The sequence below is a fragment of the Cyanistes caeruleus genome, chromosome 25 (genome assembly GCF_971803275.1).
Source record: "Cyanistes caeruleus chromosome 25, bCyaCae1.hap1.1, whole genome shotgun sequence".
Classification (NCBI taxonomy): domain Eukaryota; kingdom Metazoa; phylum Chordata; class Aves; order Passeriformes; family Paridae; genus Cyanistes; species Cyanistes caeruleus.
The window spans coordinates 1,396,125-1,420,256 of record NC_141725.1 but is presented as its reverse complement, the minus strand read 5'-3'; the positions used below and the strand labels follow the sequence as shown (position 1 = coordinate 1,420,256).

Sequence of the window (24,132 nt, the reverse complement as noted above, 5' to 3'; positions counted from 1 at the left end):
TTTTGGATGGGCTTCTTGGCTTCCTCTTCACCAAAATGGGTGCAATAGTTTTGCCAACACTTAAAGGCGAGTCATAAGGCAAAGGAGGTTTGGAGATTGTTTTCTTGTCAAGTCAAAAACAGGAGCTCTAATAGAAAACATGAAGTACCAGGCAGCACTTGCTACTTCTGCCTGCAACACATTCCTTTTACCTTTAGATGAGCAGCTGCCATTCAGACACATCCCTTCCTCCCACAGGTTTTGAATCAAGTCATTTTTCACCCCACCTCACCCTTACAGATTAAGTTTTTACCCTACTTTGCAGAAAAACTTGCATTTAAATTTCCTTTCTTCAGCTGCTGTAAAAACCCACCTTGTTTCTCTAGGTCGCAGTTTGCTCTTCATGCTGAGCACTTCCAGCCTCCTTGCACTCCCAGTTTACAGCTTAGAAAAGATTAAAAATAAATCCAATCTTTCTCTTTTAAAACCTGGGAGTTCAGAGAGTCACAGTATCTGAGATTGTTATAAACCTTAAATCTCATCCCCTGTGGAAGCCTGCTCATTGCCATCCCATCCATACAAAACCAGGGCCTGCACATATTAAACCAAGTTCCTCCCAAATTGCCATGTTTCTAATTTTTTAAATAAGCATTTTCTGGCATTATCAGTTCAGAAGCCACTTGCTCAAGAGTGTCCCAGATAGTTAATCCACCAGTGACTCCTGCCCACTACTGAAATGAAAACAAACATCCAACCCTCTGAGACTACAGAGGAGAAAGACTGTCAGCAGTTCTCTACCATCAAAATTAATTTAAGCCTGAAGAGATGCTGGGTTGAGAAGAAGTATCTTGGAAATAAAAAAATCCATATGCATATCAATCAGTACAAGGCTGCAGCCTCACCTTGTGTTTTGGAGGCAATTTGGGCACCACCAGATCAGAAGGATCCAAAGCTGTTGGAGAGTGTCCAGAGGAGAGACACGGAGCTGGGGAAGGCTCTGAGGAGCAGCTGAGGGCACTTGGCTCGTTCAGCTGGAGCAGAGGAGACTGAGGGGAGGCTCCTCGGGGGCTGTAGCTCCTCCCGAGGGGAGGCGGAGGGGCAGGGGCTGAGCTCTGCTCTGGGACAGGGACAGGAGCCCAGGAAGGGCTGGAGCTGTGCCAGGGCTTGAGATGGATCTCAGGGCAAGGTTCTTCCCCCCGAGGCTGCTGGCACTGCCCAGGCTCCCCAGGGAATGGGCCCGGCCCCAAGGCTGCCAGAGCTCCAGGAGCGTTTGGAGAGCGCTCTCAGGGATGCTCAGGGTGGGCTTGGTGGGGGGGTCTGGGCAGGGCCAGGGGCTGGACTTGGGATTCTTGTGGGTCCCTTCTAGCTCAGGATATTCCAGGAATCTATGAAAAGCTACAAAATGCAACACAATATCCACCTCCTGAAAAACTTCATTGTCTTGTAATGTAAGTCAGAATCACAGGGGGAAAAATAATACATTAAGCAAAGGCAACTGTTAACCTTCCAGATTTCAGCTCTTATCACTGAACAAACACTCCTTACCAACCCCAAAAACCATTCCATAACAAGTGTTATTTATACCCCCAAATAATGCCCACCTGTTAGGCAAGAGTGAAACCCAAGGCCTTATTTCTGAATTCCACCTCAGCAAGTGAGCATGTCATTAACAATGACAAGCACAGCTTTGAGGGCTTCAGCTTCATTTTCTGCTGTCTCTATTCCAGCTTTGAAGTCAGGGACTATTTTACATCTCTACAGTTTGCATTTCTGCCAGCAAATGCTCTGCGTTTTGTACACTGCCCCCGTCAACACACAGCCAGCCAGATGGAGCGAGCGGCACCCAACACATAGAGAGAGGAGGAAAACTGTCATTTTGCAGATGACACCCAGTTAAAAGTGACATTTAAAGAGAAGACAAATGCTTTCAGGTATTACATCTGCCCTCTCAGCTGCATGTGGGACTGAGCACACCACCCCTCCATCCTGGCACAGGGATGCAGAGCCCGCTACACTGACAGAAACTATGGAATCAAGAACGCAGAGAGACACCCAAGTTCCACATCAGCATCCAAGTGGAGTGACTGTGACTGCTGAAGTGCCATTAGCACATTCAGGGAAGGAGCACTTAGCCAGAGGAGGATTTTAGCCAGCTCCCTCCCTTTGAAAAATGCTATAATGGACAATTTTATACTGAAAAATCTGCAAAATCTGGTCCATCAGATGTGCAGAGAAACTACAGAAAGAAAAACTACTGCAAACATCTTTGTTTCCAGCTGCTGCGTTCTGCTCAAAGCAGAGGCTTTGGCAATATTTCGTTATGGCCAGGTCACAGAATGTGCCAAACATGACAAGGTAGCACAAAGACAGGCAGATCTTCCCTGATTTTTTAGAGCAGTTAAAGTCCATCACTTTGCCTTGCAGAGGACTCTTCCCTCTCCCCCCATTAACCCACGTGGTAAATGCCATCCGTGTTACAAAGCCAGGGTGAACTCTGGTTCGCAGCCCTACATTGGGAAAAGAGCTGCACATCCTACAGGAACACCCAACCAGTGGCCACGGCAGGCTCCAGCTTCACTTTGCTTTGTACAATGCACACATGTGTTTCTAGGCCTTATGCCAAGCCTGAAGGTTTTTCTTAAATCCTTCAGTTTTTCAGGACCTCAAGTAAAATCAATAGACCCCAGAGGTGACAAATGACTTAAGCTGGACTGTCCCCTCTGTGGGATCCACTGCAGACAAAGTAGTAACAAAACAGAGCAGGCTGCAAGGGCAGAAACAAGCCATGTCCCATCTCAGCTGTTGTGACTCCCACGATTTTATCAACTGTGTTGACAAAGCAGGATACATCACTGTTGGTGGTGGCTGAGGTCACCTGAATTCTGCCAGAGTTCACAAGTGTTTCGACAATGCACCCAGGCACTTGGTGAGATTCTTGGGGTTCTTTCTGTGCAGGGCCACGAGCTGGACTCAATGATCCTTGTGGGTCCCTTCCAACCCAGGAGATTCTATGACTCTATGGTTTCTGGCACTGTGGTCTGCTGGGAGTCTCACAGGACTTAGGAGATAAGTCTTGAGCTTTGAAAGGACTTCATGAAAGCTCTCAAAATTTGCCAATTACATAAAAATACTCAAGTGCTCTGAACCCTTTGTAAGTTGTAACAATGCACCAACCCAAACTGCCCCCACTCAAGTTGCTCAAATTGGTGCCAAGTGGCCTCAATTACCTGAGCTCAGGCAACCCTGAATGAGATAAAAATCCACACACAGCTGTTCTGAGCCAACCCCATCACTGGAGGGCTGACAGGACTAAACAGCATCTGAAGCAGTGCTGTGACTGTACTGCTGCCCAACTATAGCTGGAGAAAAACCAGCTGTGAAATTCCTAGAGCTCAGGAGGATGCTGTTAACTTGCCCTTAAAATGGAATCACAGTTCCATCCACAAATCAGGAATTCCACCCCAAAAATAATTTAATAATAACTTAAATAATTGAATTAAATCACCTTGAAGTGATCTCATGCACAGAAACGAGACTGTTCCACCATACTGCTGAAGAGCTATATTTGATTTTTTGGTAGGTAATAAACAGGTAGAGAAGCCTCCCAAGGTCACAGGATGCTCCATAGGTCAACAGCAGCAAGACAAAGGTGGTCCCTCATCATCATCACCCTGCAGCACACGTGGCCAGGATGTTCTCCCATTCTGCAGGAAAGGGAGGAGGGAGAGCAGATTAAGGTGACCTACATTACTCCTGCTTTAAATATACAGGAGAATTGCTTTTATTTTACCTACCTCATTCCTCCCTGGCCTTCCTGTCCCACATAGGGCTGGCAAGACCCCTCTGCCTAGGTGGGATGTGCAGGTGGGGTGAACCCAACCTTAGCCAGGGAAGCAGAAAGCAAGTTTGGGCATCAAGCTTGAACTCCCAAGAAACTGACTTTGCAAACAGTGCTTTCAATGGAGATGACAGATGTTTCTCTGTCAGTCCTCAACACCATCAGGTTGCTTCACTGGTCTCAGTGGTTGGCTCAGCCACTAGAAATCTGGACCTTCACTTACTTGGGGTGACAGAATACAAAGCAGCAACTGAGAACAGCAAACTCCAAGGGAAATAAAGGTCTAACTACCAATTTAAACAACATCTTGTCAGGCAGCAAGTGAGCAGGCAAAACAATCTCAACTAATTCTACTCTTGCAGAAGCACAACATGGTCACCATCACAGTCTGACACATCCAAGACAAACATTTTGAATGGTAGCATCCTGATGTGCCCAAAGTTCAGGTCACACTAAGGAGAGGCTTCCAACATCAGCCCTGCTAAATGACTGAACTCAGGTCCCTGGCCCCAAAAGCAGCAGAACTCTTCTCCTACAGAAAAAAAAAATAATCCATGAAACAACTGGGGAATTACTCTGATTTACTAAATTCAGTGAAGGAGTAGAGACCTGACTGGCTCCCAGCCCAGCACTCCCTTCCTCAGATGAGCTGCATTTCCTCCAGGAGATGGCTGAGGTCAAAGCGCTACCAGATCTTCTGGAAAATAAACTAGGAGGTGTCTGCCATGGTACAGGAACACAGACAACTTGAATGTGAAGAGTCAGCAGTTTGACAGAGCTTTGTCTGAAAAAGCATTACTGAGTTTAAGTGAAGAGTTAACAGCTGCTGTGCCTAAACAGGCCCTCAGAGCACAAAAACTCATTTTGCAGGAGCCACCAAGACCCATGCAAGAGCTCCCACAGGAGAGCAGAAGCAGGAAAGCTTTAACAGTGGCAGCCAGAGCACACAGCAGAAGCTGAACCAAACCTCATTCCCCCTGCATGGCTGGGAGAGGTAGAACATTATGCAGTAAAGCAAAAAGCAGTGTTTGAGCTCTGTGGAGTCTGACCAGTCTGACTGAGCTCCCCACCAGCCATGGCGCCAGTGGCACCGTCCCAGCAGCGCTGCTGTGTTTTAATGACCACAAACAAGGCAAGCTGCCCTCATCTTGTAATCCATTAATTCCTCCCAGTTCAGGAGACTGAGCTGTTTCACTCAGAACAAAGTCAGGAGCTGCTGCCTGTGCTGTTCCCATGCTCAGCTAATCTCCAGGCTCTTTCAGTCATGGATGTGGATCTGCCCAGACTGGTCTTGTGACAAACCCTGGGCCATGACCTGGTTCCCTTTCCTGGATCAAGGAGTGTCTTGGGCAACAGAAGCAGCTACAGTTGCGCTCCTGGAACGTGGGCCCTTGCCTTTCAAACACTCCTCAAGCAACAGGCAGGTCGTCAGTGATGAAGGCAAACAGCTGGCTTACAACTTCTCTTTTCTCCCAGGAAGTCTTCCCCACCCTCTCTAGTAGCTATTTCTGCAAAGAGAACATGAAGATTCTGCTGATTATAAAGGAAATGAGCACTGGGCCCCATCAATGAATCTGCAAAGCATTTACATTCCTCACACTGAATGCAAACCACTCAGACAGTGGTTGGACACAGCAAAGTTTATTTCCTGCAACTCCAGATCCAAAGATGAGCAGTTATCCAGATGAACAGCACTTCTCCTAGGCATCTGCCAGAGGTGCAACTGTAAAGAACATGCCAGCTCCATTCTATAAAGGAACACAGCTCTTCAGCACATGTGGATTATTCCAGTCTGCTTCTGTGTTAAGAGTAAATATTTAAGAGAATCTTTCACATCACACACTAACTCCCTAGTGGTACACATTTGTGGTTTTTTCAACAGAATTAGGAACAAGCAGTGGGTTTGATGTAGCTGAAAGCTTGAAGCTTTCAAAGAAAGCTGGAAGAGAAGCAAAGAGACTCGCAGCTTCTCCCCAGAGCTGTGAGATAAAAAACATGTCATGGTAAGTGGTGACCACTGGCATGGGCAGAGCTGGGAACACTGGCACAACCCAGCACATTGACAGCTTCAGATTTCCTCCCCACCACAGTATGTCCTCTGACTCAGCCTGGTAATTCACCACAAGCCAGTGCCAAAACCCACATGTAAGCTGGGGAAGCCACAAGAACACACCATGGAAGACAATGACACTTAATTAGGGGCTGACAGCATTTTCTGCTAAATATGTGGGTGAGGAGACAGTAACAGAAAAACTCCTTTAATGACTTCTAGCTTTTTAATTACAAAAAATGCTTTCCAGAAAGCTAGAGATTAATCTAGCTACTGACATTGCCAAAAAGTCAAACAAACAAGTGCCAGGCTGCTTAGGAACTGAGTATTTCAAAGACCCTACCTAAGAAGGAAAAGCTCCAACATCACCAATGACCACTGGCTTGTGCAGGGCTCTTGGAGAAGCCAGGCTCCTGTCCACAGACTCAGTCTGTGAGTTCTCTCCAGAGGAGGTGGAAAGCTTGGGAGAGACAGCAGCTGCTTTCCCTTTAGCACGTGTTCTCCAGCCAGGCACGTAAGCAATGCTGGGCTCTGATGAGGTTTGTGCTGATGGAAATCAAGACCAAGCCCACTTCACACAGGCCACAAGTTTGGCTTTTTACATGACCCTCTTCCTTATGCTTTTGTTTCATTTCAGCATTGAACAGTCTTTGGCTTTTTGCAGTGCCTTGATTTCTCTCTCTGCTGTGGTCATGTCTTTTCCTGTCTGTGAGTGCATTCCCGTGGCAGAAGAGCTGGCAGCAGGGGCTCAGCCTGGTGTGTCCTCATCCCAGCATTAGAGGGAAACACAAGTATCTACACAGGCAACCTCAGCCAGCAGCAAACATCCAAATCATGCTTGGCCAGGAATTCTGCTTTGCCAAAGACTTACAGAACCCAACAGTACTTTTCTCCTTTGAGTTCCTGCACTCACCACAGATTTAGAAATGGTGATACACCACAGAAATGTGTCTATCAGTAAGAACTTACAGGGAATCCACACCAAACAACCAGGGCTTTGCACCTGCACAATGCTTCTGCCTAGTCCCACAGACATGACCTGACAATCAGTCTGATCTCACTAAAAATTATGCTGTTGGGCACATTCATGAGGTGACCCAGCTTGTAGGCCTGGGAGATGGGTGAAGGACAGCAACACTGTCACTGGGTTATTAAACAAATCAAAGGGGACTATCAACGATCTTGGTTAGAGATTTGGAAAGACTTAATGGGAAAAGAAAGGTGCCCACCTTTGCACCTGCTGTTCTGCAGCTGTTTATGAGTTTCAAGGCCAGTCTGGATGGGATTTGGAGCACCCTGGTCTAGTAGGTATGGTAAGGTCCATAGCAAGGGGTTGGAATGAGATGGTCCCTTTCCACCCAAACCATTCCTTCATTCTATGATTCAAACATTCTGAGTCACTTCTCTCCCAACATAAGCATCTCGGAGAAAAGGAGGTACCAAGGCCTCTGTGTTAAACCAGAGTGTGCCCCAAAACTGGCAGCCTGCTCCAATACCTGCTGCCCCCACTGTCTTCCCTGGGACGCAGGGGAGATCTATGAGCGCACCCATGGGATCAGAGCATCTGGGATGGCAGGACCTGCTTTGGCTCCCACTTTCCTGCAGCCAAGATAGCAGAGGGAGCATCTCCTGCTAGCAACATGGCCAGCAGCTCCCTTCCCATGCTGTGGATGGGAGCACTGAGCATTCACTTCCACCTAAACAAAGTCAACCCTCTTTGCACTGAGATTAGCAAATATTTCCCCCTCTCACTCTGCTTCTGACATTCCCCAGTGCAGTGCAAAAGGTGTAGTGATTTCTGCTTTTTGAGTCACAAGTTAATGACCCCCGCAGAACACCTGCAGGTCCCACATGCACAGATGAATAGATCTCCTACCAGCAGGCCCCAGCAAGCACATGGTACAACATTCATGTCAGGAGTGAGGAACCTGCCAGGCCTCTAGAGATTAATTACAGTACATGGGAATACACTTGGCAGCCCAAAAGGATGGATGGGAATAATCAAACACTGACAAAGCTGAAGCAGCAAGTGATGAGAAGAGCTCTCAAGTCTTTGTCAGGGTATCACACAGCCAAGGCAGGAGTATTTCTGGTGTCAACTGGAGCTAACCAAAAGATGTGTCCATGAAGGAAGAGAACGCTGGAATTCCTGCTGCTGCTTTTCAGGCTACAACCACCTTATATGGGAAAACCATATTTATTAAGATTATGCATCTGGCAAGAGCCCATAATGGTCACGTCAGTGAATCACTTCAGTAATAGTTCCCAAATTATACACTGTTCATACTGAATCCACTCGGGTCATTCCCTGAGGAGCTCTTCCAGAGAGCCCATGTGCCTCCCAAGTGGGATGAGGCAGGGGCAGCTCTGCCAGCCTTGGCCCCAGCAGTGGTGGAATGGGCTTTTATATATTGGTCAACGCCAAATGCTGGCTAATGAAAATGAGACTAATCATTCCTTGCCTTGTATGTTCTTGGGGACTCATTCTCCAGCCTGCCCCGACACTGATACAGAGAGCTCAGCATCCTTTGGGTAGTGCCCACACCTCCTTGCTGTACACACTGCCGTTCCCAGCTCCCAGGCTCCATCACACCAGCTTCCCTGCACGCTTCCAGCCGATTCATATCTTAAAGAACAATTAATTTGCCAGAGCAGCCTGAATTCTATTTTCATTGCCTTCCTCCTTCCCTGCAGCTGAGCTGTGACTTATTGACTGTGAAGTAACTGCAGGGTCTTTAAGAGTTCAAGGCGCGGGGTGTTTTTCTGCCTGCTCCTGCCTGGCTGACTCCCTCTGTAATCATCCTCGCCAGCACCATTTCACGCCACAGAGGCATGTGACATCCAACTAAGCTGTGAACCATAATCATGCTGGGGATGATGTTTACATTTGATTTTCCCTCAAGCCGATAAGCTCTCTTCAATTTCCCCTCTCCATCGAGTTGGTATGAATTGAACTGCTTATGCCCCACAGGTTGGAATTCTTCTCTTATCTCTAATCTGCTCACTGAAAAAATTGCTTCAGCAACCCTTCAAAAGTCACTTCAAAGTTATCACTGCTAAGAGGCAAGAGCTGCATGCAGTACTGTTTCTGGGCTGTTGCAATCAATGCTCTCCCAGTGCTTTTTGGAGACAGCCACACAGGTGCCACCACCACACAGAACACCTGGCTGAGGCCAGGATCTTCATTTTGCTCCTTCAGCCAGAGATACAGCAGGACAGCTGTCCAATACGAGTATAAATCCTTTCATAAAATCATTTCAGCTCCCTTAAGCATTAGAATCCAACCTTGAAGAACACAATGGAGGCTTCTGCTCCAGCTCTGGACCGCAAGTGATGGGCAGACTCCAACAGGAGTAACAGGAGACCTGACCAACAGAAATAAATCTAATGTCAACTCTACTTCCCCATTAGACTGAGAATTCTCACTTTAGAAGGGAGATGGTGGAGGCCAGTTCTGCTGTCCAACACTTGGACAGTGCCAGTTCTTTTGTAGTAAAAGCTCTCCCATAACTCAACCACCCTTGACAAAAAGGTTTCCAGGCCCCATGTCTCCAGACTGCACCTGGCTAGAGGAATGGTGATGCACCACTTGCTTACCCAAGCACCCCCGGGATCATGGTACCCCAGCCTAAACAAGCCTGTCACCTGTCACCCCACAGCACCGTACCTCCCCACAACACCTCTGGCTCCTGCCCACAGCTCACCACAACCTTGGAGCAGCCCCTTACACTCCCTGCAGTCCCTCCCCAGAGCACGAGGGTACAGATTCAGGGAGAGGGCACAGCAAGCATCTGCACCCATTAGATCTTGAAACTCCCTTTCAACTAGCTGGTCACAAAATTTTTTAAAACTTCGAAGCCAAGGTCTCAGGAAGGGATGAATTTGGCCTGTGTGTTCATAAATGAGCCCTGCTGCTGGCAATAAGTGAAGTTTTCTCCCTCAAAGCATGAGATTTCCCTTCAGAACACTCAGTACCTTAAATCGACTTACTGCCAAGGCCTCCCAAACTTCCAGCCCTTCTCCATGCAGTTTTACTTCTGAATCAGACTAATTCTGATAACTGGTAATTTTTCTATAATTACTGAGGGCTTGGGGAAGGTCTTTGCTGGCCTGAGCCACAGTCTGGATTAACCCTGCCATGTTGTTCAGGTAGAGTACAGCACCCAGATGCCTCCTCTCCAGCCAGGAGCCAGGCAGCAGGTTTCAGCCACGCTGCTGATCCTTCATCAACAGCACATTCAGAGCAGTGAGCAGAAGGGGAGCAGTGTGAAGCGCCCATGTAGGTGGGTGATGGGCACTTCAACACCTCCACACAGCAGCAAAGGCACCACTATGGGGATCTGTCACCCAGTTCAGACCATAGAGCAGAGACAACCCCAGACCTGCACCACAGCCTACCCTGTGCGTGTGCAGCCATGACTTCCTACAGCCCACCAAAGGCCACCTCCAACCCCCAGGCTTTGCTCTTCTCCAGTAAAAACTCATTTGCTGTTGTGCATGTTGCCCCCAGCCCCCCGGGAGCTTCAGCTACAAGTGCAGCTGAGGCCGAGTGACACAATCTGGACACTACCCAAGTGAGGAGTAAGCAACTTGACTTGAGAAATCAAAGCATCAGTGAGATTACTGGCTCTGTTTCATCTTTTTTACTATCAGTGTAAGGTAGATAGCCTACAGGTTCATAAACTCAGATTTACGTGTTCACAGAAGAAAAAAAAAATACACTGTCCCTGCTTAAACCCTTCCTGAGCAACAGTCTCCATAGACACTTTGACTAGTCGTGAGCAACGACCCTCTATCCTCCCCAACAAACAGGTATGTGACAGAGAAATCTGAAGGACAAATTATATTTTAATTGTTCATTGGTGTCCCTCCCCATGGCAGAAGGGTGGAACAAGATGGGCCTTATGGTCCCTTCAAAACCAAACTGTTCTGTGAATCTGATCAGCAAGAGGTTCCCTCCCACTCCATTGGCATCACCTGCCACCCCTGCCCGTGCTGGGAAAACATTCCCAAAAAGAGGTTCAAGGGTGTGCGTGGCCTTGGGAAGGCAGGCTGCAGGCTGCCACCCCCTGCATTTCTTTGCAGCACCGAGGAACTGCAGCAGGACGGCTGGGGACAGCTTCCCTCAGCCTAAACCTCGGCACCTTACCCAAAGTTACACACTACACCCACACCCCCGGCGCGACAAATGACATCAGCGAAACGAGCTCGGCTTCCACTGTAATTAGCTGGTTTTCAGAAGATCTAATGATGCTCATTTAAAGGCGTGACGACACGGAGATCACTGGCATCACACAGCCAAACCCTCTGAGCACCCCGGACTTCAGCAGGTGCCCGGAGCTCCGCGTCGGGCCTGCGGAACAATGTGTCAGCCCGGCAGCAGAGGGGCTGAGCATCACGGGCACGGCTCAGCCAACAATCCTGAGGCTGTTAATGAACTAGAAACAATTAGGCAGCAGCGGAGGCGGGGGCAGGTGCAGCCCCATGGCTCCATCCTGCCACTCAGAAACCCCAAACCTTCTGCTAATGCCGCTGCCGGGCTCGGGCTCGCTCGGGGCCCTGACAAACGGGCGCCCTCCGCGGGAGAGACCCCTGCCGTCGGCAAAGCCCCCCACCCCCACTGCCAGGGTCTGCCCGGCCCCTCGAGCAACCCCTCCACCCCTGTGCGAGCGACCCCCGAGAGGGGACGGGACAGGACGGCCCCGCCACGGCCTTCCAGGCCCAGCCGAGGCCGGTTCGGGGCCTGGGAACAGCGCTGGAGGTGGGCGGCCTGTGCCCTGCACGGTGGTCCGGGCGTCGCCGCTGCCCCTCGGAGCTCCGAGATGCCCGAAGGCAGAGACGGGGGAGCCCCATCCCGGTGTCCCCCGGTGTCCCGGGAGTCCCGCGCTGGGGGCGGAACCATCCCGGGTCCGGGGGAGAATGGGGGGGAAAGGAAGCAGAGGAAGCAGCAGTTGGACGGGACCACGCGGTGGCTGGGGGGGGCGCACTCCGGGAACGGGGGAGGCTGGACCAAACCACTCCGAGCACCCCGTGGGGGGGCCCTGCCGGGGTTACGGCTGGGCTGAACCAACGCGAGCCGGCGGGACACGGGGACACGCCGGGGTTCGGCCGGGTGGGGGACAGCCAGGGGCGGCCCCCGGTGCTCGCGGCACGTTACCTCCTGACGCGTCCGGTCCCCCTACGCCGGCCTCCGGAGTGATGGCACCGGCACCCGCCGCGGCCGAGCCCTCCGCCTCCTCAGGCACCTCCAGCTCCATGGCGGCCGCGGGCAGGCGCAGCCCCGGGGCAAGACAGGCCCCGGACAGGCCAGCGCCCGCCGCCGCGCTCCTCCCGCGTACCGGCCGCGGCGCGGGGGACCCTGGGAGCGCCGCGGACCATAGAACGCGGGTGGCGCCGCGGCCAGACACGCCCCGAACAGTGCCGGAAGTACAGCGGGGCTTTTCCGCTGGAGTTAATTGCGATGCAGCGGAGGGCTGTCGCGATCGCGAGGGCTGTGGGATTTGAAGCGGGGGACGGATAAGGAAGGCCGCAGCAACTCCCGCCGCTCCCTCACGGTGCGGCGGCGGCGATACCTTCGGCGGAGGGGGAAACACCACAGGGTGGGGGCGGGGCCTGTGGTCACCATGGCACCGGGGCGGGGCTCCGTTGGGGGCGGGGCCTTCCTGCCAGTTGCTATGGCAATGGAGGCGGGGCTCCCGGGGGTGGGGAGTCTGCCGTTCGCCATGGCAGTGGGGGCGCGGCCTGTAGGTGTCCATGACAGCGGGGGCGTGGCTCAGGCTGAGGGGCGGGGCCAGGGCGGGGGCGTGGCCGGCCCTGCACGGCGGAGCCCATGCGCCCCGTCCTGTCGCGGCTCGGTTCCCACCGCGCTGTCCCTGCTGGACCGGGGCCTTCCAGGAGCCTTCCCGGTGCCGGGCGCCGCCTACCCGCCCTCCCCACACCCCCGTCTCCGAGAGCTCCCGGTAGTCTCACAATCCGCCGGGCTGGACCGGGCCTGGCGTGTACCGGGGCCCGGACACGCTCCCTCCTCCCTGCACGGCCCCGGCACCGTTCAGCACCGCCGGTTCCCAGCCCGGGCCGGAGCCCAGCTCCTACCGGCCCCGCGGCACCATCTAGTGGCGCCGCCTGGCCCGGGTCAGCCCCGGGGCGCGGGTCAGCTCGGGCCGGCCCCGCCGGTTCTCGGAGCCCCGGGGCCACGCGTGTCCCTGATGGGTAGCCGCGGCTGGGTGGCAACGCTGGAGCCACCGGCACTAATGAGACTGCTTGGCGGCGCCGGCCCCCGCCGGAGGGGCTCCCGACTGCGGCTGGTCCTGGGGAGCGGCGGGAGCGGCTCCAGGCTCCCCGCGGGGCTCGGCCGGGTGCAGCCGGTGCCGAGGAGCGAGCGGAGGGGAAGGCGGCGGCATGGCTCCGGCTCCGGGGTGGCGGCTGCGGGCCGGGGGCTTCCGCAGAAACTGGTCTCCCCACGCCGCCTCGGCGCTGGGCTGGGAGCGGTACCGGCCTCGGCGGGAGGAGAGCCGCGGCGTGGACCTGATCGCTGTCGCAGCCAGAAAACGGCCCCGTGGGACGAGGGATGACGGGGGCCTGGTCCTCAGGTGCGGACAGGAGCAAGGGAAGAGGAGGAGACGGGGCAGCAAGTCATCACCAGCTTCCCCCACGCCTCCCAGGATAGTGATCCATCCCTAGGCTGACTCCTGTGTCTGTCCCCTCTTGGGACAATGGGTAACGCTGAGAGAGTTTGGGAGTCGGGGGCAGAGTCCCACCGCTTCCCTGGACAGGGCAAGGATTGGGGGCGGGGGAACCCCTTTCCGCAGCCACCGCCACCACCAGCATCCTGAGAGCCTGTCCCGGTGCAGCGCTGCGAGGACGATAAGTGCAGGTGGCTGAGCCACCATCACGGTGGAGAACACCAGGGACGGCTCTCCGGGAGACCTGCTGTGGCCGGGAAGCTGCCACGGGACACCCTTCCTGCTCTTTCCCCGCTGTAGGCAGAGTCTGGGCCACAAAGGGTTACGCAAGGCACCCTGGAGTGACACCACTGCCACCAGCCCGGGAGCTCAGCTCCTTCCTGGTCGGATCCCAGGCTCGGTGAGTGCCTAATTCTGTCCCCCGGGATCTGTCGGCCGTTCTTTCTGGCTCTCAGCCGTGCTTTTCCCCTGGGGAACCGGCCGTGCTTTGTCCCTCTCTGGGTGGCTCCTCTAGTGACCCTCCTGGAGCTCTCCCCCGTAGCAGGGAGATACCCCGGAGAATCAGAGCTCCACGCCCCCGGGCTGGAGGACGTGCCTCTCTGCTGCTCATTTACACTCGGTCCGGAGCAGCCCTTCCAGAGAGCTTTCCCCAGAGCAGGGGGTCGGGATTGCTCTTTGTGTGGGGTTGGGATGGAGCAGGCTCTGGAGGGATCCAGGACCTCCGTGCTGCATGGCCAGGACCAGAGAAGGGACGAGTGGTTTTGCAGCACTGGCTGACAGCAGGGACCTCGCTGATCACAGGAGGGCTTTGAGGTCTCAGGATGAGGATCCCTATCAGGGGAGGGGGGATTGGGAAACATTATGGGTGGTGGGGTTGTCTGTGTGCACGGCTGAGGTGGACACTGTGTGTCACTTTCCAAATAAATGATCCCCTGACTCGTTACCGTCCCCATGATGGGCATTGTTGGTGGTGTCACCCGGGGCCAGGCACAGCCTGGGGACCTGGCAGTGGGGCGAGCTGCCCCGGCACCGCTTGGCTTTGTTTGGCGTCAAAACCCCTGGGGAAAGCTGCCACGGTACATGTGTGGGGCAGCGTGGGGCGGTGTGGTGCTTCCAGTGCTGCTGGTGCCCGGTGCTGCGTGTGTCGGGCTGGGCCATGGTCAGCTCTGCCCAGATACTGCCTCTCCCTGCGGGGCCATTCCAGGTGCGGGCTGGTTTCTGTCGCAAACCGGCTGAGCCGGCTCCTCCTGCTGCCAGCCTTGGCCTTTGGCTGCTGCAGGCCCTCCGCCAGCTCTTGGGGGGAGACTGGGGACAGGGCTTGGTGGCACTGGAGCTGCTGCCATCTGCATGCTGCCCCAGCCACTGCCTGAGGAGAGCAATGGGCAGCAGTGGGATGCAAGTTTGTGGCACTGCGATGGTGGGACAGTAGTGGGAACCAGCTGGGGACAGTGAGAGGCTGTATTGGGTGCTATCAGGGATGGCTCTGGCACAGCAGATGCCACCACCCTAGAGGGAGGGATGATCTGGCTGCTCCAGGTTGGTGTCTCTTGGACCTATAGCTCACACCATACGACCTGCTGGTGTCTAGAGAGCACAAACAACACTGGTGACACAGCTGAAACCACCCCAATGCAACACTGGGAGTTCCTGTTTATTATCAGCTTTCCCAGTGCCAGGACAGTGGGTGCTGCCACACTGGGGTCCTGCCCAGCCCCAGCTACCCCCTGGTCCCATGTGTCCCTGGGTGGCAGGGAGGCACTTGGGCTGGTTTCGGCAGCTGGTGACGCAGAGGGAACTCTGCCCTCCACACCCATGGCTGCAACCTGCCTGTCGGGTGAATGATTACCCCAGGCCTCCCCCGACCCTCCCCAGGGCTACAGTGGGTCTTGTGTCAGGGACTCAGGCTGATCTCATTTTGGGGGCTCAGCCAGATGCCTCATCACTGCTCCAGCTGGGGCTGCCTGTGGGATGTCCTTGTACTGGGGCTGAGCTGCTTCACTTGTCCAGGGCTGGCTGCCCACTGCCAGATCCCTGATGTGGCATCACCCCAGCATTGCCCATGAGATGTCTCTGTGTCCCACCAAAACTACCCCATGGCCAATTCCCAAAGGGCTTGTGGAGGTTTTGAGCTCCCTGTGACACCAATGTGGGCATCCCTGGCTGGACTTGAGGGTTGCTGAGCTGCGCTGGGAACTTTTAGAAATGAGCACAGCACTGGCACAGCCAGTCCAGAGCCCTTGGACACCACAGCTGTGTGGTGCCATGGGAACTGGGGGTGTTCAGTTTGCAGAAGGGTGTTCAGGGGACCTCACTGCTCTCTACAGCTCCCAAAAGGAGATTGTAGTGAGGTGGGGATCAGCCTCTTCTGCCAAGTGTCCGGACCAAAGGAAACTGGCCTCAAGTTGCACCAGCAGAGGTTCAGATTAGACACTAGATAAGTTTTTTCACTGAAAGAGTGATCAGGCAATGGAATAAGTTGCCCAAGGAGGTGCTGGAGGTATCATCCCTGGAAGCATTCAAGAGGCATCTGGATGTGGCACTTGAGGACATGGTTTAGGGGTGATTATGGTGGTGTTGGAGTGACAGTTGGATTTGATAATCTCTTCCTGCCTTAATGATTCTGTGATTCTGTGAGCCCTGATTGAAGTGATATGACCGTGTCCCACCCCATGGGAACTGGTGGGAGGCTCTGGTCCTGCTGTCTCCTACCATCAGGGAAACACGTCTCTCTGGGTTCATGCTGACATTTCCTCCAGGGAGCCAGGAGCCGGTGGAGGTCCCTGGGCCCATCTCAAGAGTTTCATCCTCAAAGGGCATTATTCTGTCAGTCAGGCTATCAGCCTTAAATGGTGAAAAACGTTGGATTTAGGGAAAACCCAAGGAAACCAAATGGTGAAACTGGGGCAGTGGTGCTACCAAACCAGCTGGCAGAGCTGCTGGAGGCCAGAGTGGGTGGATGGGCACTGAAACACCATCCAAAGCAGCACCCCCAGGCCTGCCAGCTCCAGGAGGACAGAGCAGACCATGAGGATGCCATGGACAGTGGGTCCCAGCCATGGAGATGAGTCCTGTCCTTGCCCTCTCCTTCTATGAACACATGTCTGAGGGGATGGAGATGGACCCCCAGGGGGTGATTTCATGGTGCACAGAGGCAGCTCTGGGTTTGGAGCCCTGCAGGGTTAGCTGGGGTGTGACATAGCTGCCATTCCTGGTGTCCCAGTACCATGGGGCTCTGTCCCGTGCAGCCTCACAGTCCCTGGTGCTTATGGCTCAGTTTTGCTGCTGCTCTTTGTTGCAGCCTGATGTTGGATTGAGGAAGGGGCCAGCAGCTGCAAAGAGGAGCCGGAGCCGGTCAGAGCCCCCTGGCTGTCCAGCTGCCACCATCACTCTCCCTAGCTTGTGCTGGTGGGTACCCACCATGGAGGAGATGGTGATCTGGGAGCAGCACACAGTGACGCTGAGCAAGGTGAGTGTCATCTGGGGTAACCCCACTGTGGGAGGGGCAGGGTCTATGGGGTCAACTCTGTCTGACCTCCATTCTGCCCACACCCACTAGGACCCTCACCGAGGCTTTGGATTTGCTGTCTCTGGAGGCCGTGACCGTCCCAACAGGATAACCGGGGACACAGCAGTGTTTGTTTCAGATGTGGTGTCTGGGGGACCAGCAATGGGTCAGCTTCAGTGAGTGCATGGGGACATGGGGCCATAGCGGGTGCTCACTGCCAGCAAGGGTGAGAAGGATGGAGAATCACTCCTGCTGGGACAGGGCCAGCACCACTGTTGCCCTGTCTGGCTGGAATGGGATCCCTTGGGGTACGCTCACCACCCCACCAGCTCCCTGGACTGGGAGCTGTGCCTGCAACAGAGTCACAGCTGCATTTTCCCTCTCAGGAGGAAAGATCAGATCGTGATGGTGAATGGCCTTTCCATGGAGAATGTCCCATCCTCTGTTGCCATCCAGACACTTAAAACCTGTGGCAAGATTGCCAACATTGTGAGTGTGCTCTGTGGTGGTATGGGACTGGTGTCATGCTTACACTGTGCCTGTCCCCATCCCAGATCCCCTGTCCACACATGCCCAGGGTTTGGGGCTTGGGAGTTGGTGCAGGGACATCTGGCAGAGACAGTTGTACCTGTCATCCTCTCCTGCTCACTTTGCACCTGCAGACGCTGAAAAGAGCAAAGAAGATTCACCTCCCTGTGAGCAAGAGCAGCCCTGGGTCCCCTGCTGTGGCCCGGCACTATGACTCAGATGACAACTACAGGCTGCACCGCTCCCGGGATGACCTGGATCAAAGCCAGGGCTATGATGGGGACTCATCCAGTGAGAGGAGCTCTGGTCACCACCACAAGTCACACAGCCAGAGACGAAGCCAGGACAGCAGCCACTGGATGCAGGGTAGCTCAGATCGGAGAGGCCACAGCCGACATTGTTCTGCCAATGCCTTTGGTCAGGATGGGGACACCAACGGGCTGGCCCTGGTGTCAGGCTTCAAGCGCCTGCCATGCCAGGATGTGCCAATGAAGCCCATCACGTCAGTCCTGGTGAAGCAGAAGCAGAATGAGGGTGAGGTCCTACTGCTCCTGCTGTCCCTGGGTCTTGTTGCCTGATTTTTAGCCATGCCTTCCCCCAGGGAGGTGACAATAGTTGGGTGGGTGCCAGGGCCTGGCTGCAGAAAGGGGACAGTGCATGCCATGCTGGTTGCACTAAACCTCCTGCCCTCAGCTGGGGGCTACAGAGCTCAGCTTTGGGGCTTGCTAGTACCCCAAGGGGAGCTGGGGCTTGTGGGGATTGTGCCGAGGAGGAACCTTGAGGGGGTCTTGCTCTGCTGCCTGACTCTGCTACCATCATGGCTCTCTCTGGTGCAGAGTATGGCCTGAAGCTGGGGAGTCAGCTCTTCATCAAGCACATAGTGGAGAGCGGGCTGGCGGCCAAGGGCAACTCCTTGCAGGAGGGAGACCTTATCCTGAAGGTATGGGGGCCCCAGGGTGCAGGGGACACTTGGGGTCTCATCTGCCCCTCTTTGGAGGGCTCGTCCCTGGTTGGTGTCACTGCAGGGCCCAGCCATGGCCACGCTGGAGGCAGTTCTGTCTGTGCCCACTCCCTGCCCCAGCCCCCCTGGCTGTTCCAGGGACCCTGAAGGGGCTCTCAGGGCCCAACTTCCTACTTGTGGCATGTCCTGCTGGCACAGTGGGGTAATGTCCACCCCACTGTCCCCATGATGTGTGGTGCCTCACTCTGTCTGTGTCCCCACCGGACACATATTTGTCAGATAAAACGATACTTAAAGTATTTGGAGAGGAGGAAATAGAAGAGAGGGAGACCCTTTGTTAGCACACCTAATCCAGGCAGACCCATGGCTGCTGGGAACTGGTGCCATAATGACTCTGAGGTAAACGGAAGGGATTACATCCCACAATCTGTTGGGAAAAGCAGCTACTACTCAGGGACATCCCAGCCCCAGGGCCAGCTTGGGGCCTGACTCCCTGCACCAGGCCAGGGCATGGAAGGACAGTGCTGGGGCCAGGGCAAAAGGAAACAGCTTCAGGTGTCTGAGGGGTCTGTGCAATCCTGCCTCCTGGCAGAGCCCCAGGCAGGTGGAAGGGGGTGTTAACGAACCATGCTAATGTTTCCTCTGTACAGAATAAGGTCATACTGGGAAGCAGCCAGGAACAGGGACACAGAATAGGTGAAGCTGCAGGAGCTGGGGCTGGGCTGGAGGGGCTGGGAAGGGACCAGGAAGATGGCAGGCAGAGCATCCCTTCCCACTTCCTGTGGGTGTTTTTCTTAGGAGCAAGTGCCCTGAGGCCTCCTACTCTGTCCCTCCAGATCAATGGGGTACCCAGCCAGGACATGTCCTTGGCTGAAACCCAGCAGCTCATTGAGCAAACTGAGGGAATCCTGACACTGCTCATCCTCCGTGACCACCGGCAGTTCCTGGTCAGCATCCCTGATGTTGACAGCCAGAGTGACAGCTCCCAGATGGATGGTGAGGAGACACGGTGGCAGGGCCAGGGTCAGATACAAGGCACAGGGGCTGCATGGCCACTGATGCATCTCCCCTCCTGTGGCTGCAGATATCTCAGACATCGACTCTGAGCTGTCCAACCCGCCATCTCCATTGGTCTCCCCACGACCTCCAGCTGCTGCCAGGACAAATTCATCGTAAGGCCCATGTACCCATGAGCCCCTCTGTCCCCTGGCAGATCCTGTTGTGTTCTCCACCTGTCTGGAAATGCTGGTTCTCCATTCCTAACCCGATATCCCCGGAGCTGGCCATTCCCAGCTTGCTCTGCTGTCTCCACTGCCCGTGTGTCCTGACTAAATCCTGTTTGACCTTGTTCCAGGGAGAGGAGACGATCGAAAAGGGAGCCTGTGGCTGAGGTGACTGTAGCTGATGCTCAGAGCCCAGGTGAGTGGACTGGCCACTGAAGGGGCTCCAGGCTCTCCGGTGCATCTCCACTGCCCAAAGCCTTAGCAGAGCCATGCCAGGGCTCCCTGTGCCTTGGCACAGCCACTCCTGCTCCTAAACCAGCTCTTCTTCCTGCAGACCTTCTGGAAGCTGTGGAGTGGGATGGCCACAGCCCCACTGCCCAAGCTGCCCACAAGGATGGGTATGTCTGCAAGAGGCAGGGGCAAATGTCTGGGGGACATGAGGAGCTGCTGTGTGATAGGGTCAGCGCCTCCCTGTCCTGTCCTTGCATGTGTGTCCCAGCACCACTGGGTTGACTGCACTTCCCTGTGGCAGGTACAGCACCAACTTCAGGATCGTGCGGTTTGTGAAGGCCAAGAGTGTGGGGCTGCGGCTGACAGGTGGGAACGACGTGGGCATCTTTGTGTCGAGCGTGCAGGAGGGAAGCCTAGCTGACAGCCAGGGTGTTCGGGAAGGTGACCAGATCCTGCAGGTACCTGAAGCTGAAAATGCTCCATATGCTGCTGCACCTGGACTGGCCCCAGCCCTTTTGGGTCCAATATCTCCCCAGGGTATCACCTCCAAGGTTACAGGGACCAATTCCCTCTCCCACACTGCCCTGGGCACTGCTGTCCCTAGGGCCCCTGCTGGTGCCCATGCCTTCTGTCCTGCTGGCAGGACCATGTCCAAGTGCTTTTCTGTGGCAGGTGAATGACACGAGTTTCCAGAACCTGACCCGTGAAGAAGCTGTGGAACATCTCATGGCCCTGCCCCCAGGCGAGGAGGTCGCGCTGTGGACTCAGAGCAAGCAGGACAGTGAGTGGTGACCAGGCTCATCCTGGGCTTGTGCCTTTCCACCCTCTGTCTCTCCTGGGCAAGCATCACACCTGCTGGACTTGCCACGGCCCTTCCTGTCCCTGCAGGGTGGTCTTTCTTCCCCCCTCCTCCTCCTCCTCCAGAGAGCGGATGGGAGGGGACTAGACCATCCCAGCCCTGTTTGTGCCTCGGCTTCCTGGAGCACAGGGGCTTTCTGCCACCACTGCTCAACCTGGAGGGGCCAATGTGCTGGGCAGTCAGATTCTATTGTCCCCAGCATGCCTGAGAGTACCATGGAAGGAAAAGGTATCCCCAGTACCCTCCTTAGCAGCAAGGGCTACTATGGAGCCTCCCAGCCAGCCTAGTGCCTTCCCAAATCTCTCCAGCCTCTTCTTCCTCAGCCACCTCTTTCCCTGATGGTCCCTCTTGCCCTGGGCTTCAGTTTACAGGAAGATGATCTTGTCCAACGTGGGTGACTCGTTCTATATCCGGACACACTTTGACTTTGAGAAGGACACGCCATCAGGGCTCAGCTTTGTCCGTGGGGATGTGTTCCATGTGCTGGACACCATGTACCGGGGCAGGATGGGGAACTGGCTGGCTGTGCGCATCGGCAGGGACCTGCAGGAGCAGGAAAAGGGCATCATCCCCAACCGGAGCAGGTAGGGATGGAGCCAGGAACAGCCCCTAGACAAGCAGAGCCAGAGAAGGCTCCCAAGTGAGCTGGGGAGATGGATGGTAGGCTCAGTGAAAGACAGGGCAAGGGCTTGTGGGACAGTGGTGGGAAGCGTGAGCTGGTAAAATCCCTTCTCAGGGTGGTGGGGCAACTGACAGTCAAATTCTCCAAAGTCCCAGAGACAGAAGTCTACCACAGCCTCACCTGGCTGTGCCACCGAGCAGGGGTGCCAGCTTCTCCTGACCTGGTCCTCAAACCCAGAGGCTGCAGGTCCTGAGCCCTCTCCTCTCCCAGGGCCGAGCAGATTGCCAGCCTGGAGTCAGTGCTGAAAGCCTCATCTGGTGCCAACGCCTCTGGGGCAAGGGCCGAGTTTTGGAAGCTGCGGGGCTTGCGGGGAGCCAAGAAGATGCTGCGGAAGAGCCGGGAGGACCTGTCTGCCCTCACAAAGCAGGGGCACTACCCACCATATGAGAGGGTGGTCCTCAAGGAAGGTGGGCACCAGGACAGCCTGACCCACCTTGGGGACATTGGTCCTGGGGCTGCCCTGCTGTGGATGCTGATGGGCCTCCCTCTCCTGGGAGAAGTTGCAGGCCTGTGGGCACCATGAGGAGCAGGGCTGGGTGCTTGGATGCTGGGAGCTCTTCCCTTGCCCCCCAGCCACCATGAACACCTCTGTCCTCCCACAGCCAGCTTCAAGCGGCCAGTGGTGATCCTGGGCCCCATCGCAGACATTGCTGTGCAGAAGCTGAGCAGGGAGCTGCCTGAGCTGTTTGAAATTGCCCGTAAGTGCTCCCACGCTGGGGAGAAAATGATATCCAGCAGCCAGACCCTGTGAGAGTTCCTTACCTTTGGCTCCCTCCCTATGACACCCCAACACTTTCCTGGGCTCATTCGCCCTCCCCCCTGCTCTCCCTGAGGGACACAGCCCTGGGGCCGGGTATGGCCATGCCCAGGCTGGGGCTGTTGGAGCTGCAGCCCCTCTCATGCCCCATCTCTGTGTCCTGCAGCGAGTGTGCCCCGAGATGGGGCATCGTCCAAGGTCATCAAGCTGGATTCGGTGCGGCAGATCGCAGAAAAGGTGAGACCTTTCCCGTGTCCTTGGAGTCAGCTGGGGCCTGTGGAAAGCCCATGGTCCCCACCCCTGCTCCCAGCAGGGCTGATGGCTGTGCCCTGCCCCAGAACAAGCACGCCTTGCTGGACATCACGCCCTCAGCTGTGGAGCGCCTCAATTATGTGCAGTACTACCCAGTGGTGGTGTTCTGTGAGCCTGAGAGCCGGCAGGGCATCAAAGCCATGCGGCAGTGGCTGGCGCCTGACTCCAGGAAGAGCTCCCGGCGCCTGTATGCCCAGGCCAACAAGATGAAGAAATACTGCAGCCACCTCTTCACGGCCACCATCAGCCTCAGTGGCAGCGGCAATGCCTGGTACGAGCAGATCCAGGACATCGTAAGGACACAGCAAAGCCAGCCTGTCTGGACAACAGCAGAGCAGGTATGGGCATGGGCTCTCTGTGGCAAGGCTTGGCCTCCTGGGGCTCCAACCAGGCAGGTGATGGGGCTGCACATGGTCCCCCTGGCTGGGGTCTCATGTCTCTGTCATCCCCACCCCTCAGGCAGATGTAGCACCTGAGGACAGTCTGTACCTGCTGAACCCTCCAAGCTCAGTGGCCTCAGGCTACCTGACATGTGACAGCCATGCCAACAGCGACTATGACGACACAGATGGGGAGGCAGGCGCTTATACTGACGGTGAGGCAGAGGATGCCTATGACCAGCCCGGGCTGGCACGTTCCTCTGAGCCAGCACAGCTGGCCCCGAGCCATGGCCTGGACTCCTCCGAGCCAACACAGCTGGCTCCAAGCCACAGCCAGCGTGAACAGGTGTGTTGTCCCAGACTGGTACAAGAGCCTAGTGGGGCAGAAGAGGGTGGCATAGTGCCTGGCTCTGGAGTGTAATTCCCATCCTCGTGGCACAGGCAGGGTGTCACCTCTGGCTGCTGCAGGGTCCATGTCCTGCTCTGGGTGTCCAGGGGCAAATGCCCCAGGCTGGGGCAAAGCCCCTGCCCTGCCCCTGACCTCTCCCATCTCTTCTTCCCCAGGTGCCTGAACGGCCACAGCAGGGCAGGCGCTATGACAGCATCAGGTACCCTGCCCAGGGGTGGGGATGGCAACCACCCAAGGCTGGGGACAGTCCCAGAAGGGCACTGTTCCTGTCACACAGAGCCATCACCACCCTTCTGTCCCCCAGGGAATATGAGCATGAGGCAGTGAGGAGGAGGTTCACACGGGCCAGGGATGACTCGGACCAGGATGAAGGCTACGAGTGGGGCCCAGCCACAGATGTATAGTGGCACTGCTGGCCTGTCCCTCTGGACCCTGCACAACAGCTCAGGTTGTACCCCTGTGGCCAGGCTGGGCTGGGCCAAATCCAGCTATACCCTACATCACCAAGTGCCTGCACTACCATGTGCCTCCTTCCCTTTTGGCCACAGCCACTGCTACTGGAATAAAAGGGATGTTTGGATCAGGATGGGCTGTTTCTGGGGGTGCAGGATGGCAGAATACAGGGCCTTGCTGGGACCCACACACCTCCCTGGCTGGTGGCCCTGCGTACAATGAAGCATCACAGGGGGAATTGGGGCCTGGCACCACTGCAGACCTGGGACATGCCCCCCAGAGC

At 55.5% G+C, this 24,132-nt stretch overlaps 2 protein-coding genes and 1 long non-coding RNA gene across 17 annotated transcripts in view; 1 reads left to right on the top strand and 2 right to left on the bottom strand.

Moving 5' to 3' along the window:
* Window positions 1-12,635, bottom strand: part of PIP5K1C (phosphatidylinositol-4-phosphate 5-kinase type 1 gamma) — a 51,589-nt gene extending 38,954 nt beyond the window's left edge. For 4 of the 9 annotated variants that reach the window (XM_086863006.1, XM_086863011.1, XM_086863007.1 and 1 more), the window contains exon 1: window positions 12,025-12,208. In XM_086863006.1, the coding sequence (XP_086719132.1) occupies window positions 12,025-12,124 (100 nt within the window). In that variant the 5' untranslated portion in view covers window positions 12,125-12,208. Of the gene's footprint in view, window positions 1-12,024 lie in introns of all 9 variants that reach the window. The other 5 variants (XM_086863010.1, XM_086863014.1, XM_086863012.1 and 2 more) reach the window with 3 other exon arrangements.
* LOC147649319 (uncharacterized) lies at window positions 3,520-9,234 on the bottom strand. Its single transcript, XR_015279232.1, has 2 exons — window positions 9,153-9,234; window positions 3,520-3,683 (listed from the first exon to the last, which is right to left on the bottom strand). It is a non-coding gene; the product is annotated as an uncharacterized LOC147649319 (long non-coding RNA).
* On the top strand, window positions 12,211-23,982 carry TJP3 (tight junction protein 3). 7 transcript variants are annotated; one of them, XM_086862998.1, is made up of 21 exons: window positions 12,211-12,421; window positions 13,850-13,949; window positions 16,848-17,015; window positions 17,106-17,230; window positions 17,441-17,543; window positions 17,717-18,116; window positions 18,419-18,522; window positions 19,380-19,539; window positions 19,628-19,715; window positions 19,898-19,962; window positions 20,101-20,164; window positions 20,299-20,455; window positions 20,670-20,778; window positions 21,221-21,440; window positions 21,749-21,945; window positions 22,141-22,236; window positions 22,462-22,532; window positions 22,634-22,945; window positions 23,067-23,333; window positions 23,552-23,595; window positions 23,701-23,982. In XM_086862998.1, the coding sequence occupies exons 3-21, from the start codon at window positions 16,968-16,970 to the stop codon at window positions 23,798-23,800; spliced, it is 2,730 nt and encodes a 909-aa protein (XP_086719124.1). In that variant the 5' UTR covers window positions 12,211-12,421; window positions 13,850-13,949; window positions 16,848-16,967; the 3' UTR covers window positions 23,801-23,982. The 7 variants fall into 7 exon arrangements, with proteins under 7 accessions (XP_086719124.1, XP_086719126.1, XP_086719127.1 ...); XM_086863001.1 differs by having other exon boundaries at window positions 12,219-12,421; window positions 20,305-20,455; XM_086862999.1 differs by lacking the exon at window positions 12,211-12,421 and adding an exon at window positions 12,553-12,610.
* Window positions 23,983-24,132: the final 150 nt, after the last annotated feature.

Bases quoted from the DNA above. Each gene is read 5' to 3' on its own strand.
- TJP3 (XM_086862996.1), top strand. From the start codon at position 13,266: ATGGCTCCGGCTCCGGGGTGGCGGCTGCGGGCCGGGGGCTTCCGCAGA. The intron at 19,716-19,897 runs GTAAGGCCCATG...ACCTTGTTCCAG, and splicing joins GCTGCCAGGACAAATTCATC to GGAGAGGAGACGATCGAAAA. The intron at 19,963-20,100 runs GTGAGTGGACTG...TTCTTCCTGCAG, and splicing joins AGCTGATGCTCAGAGCCCAG to ACCTTCTGGAAGCTGTGGAG.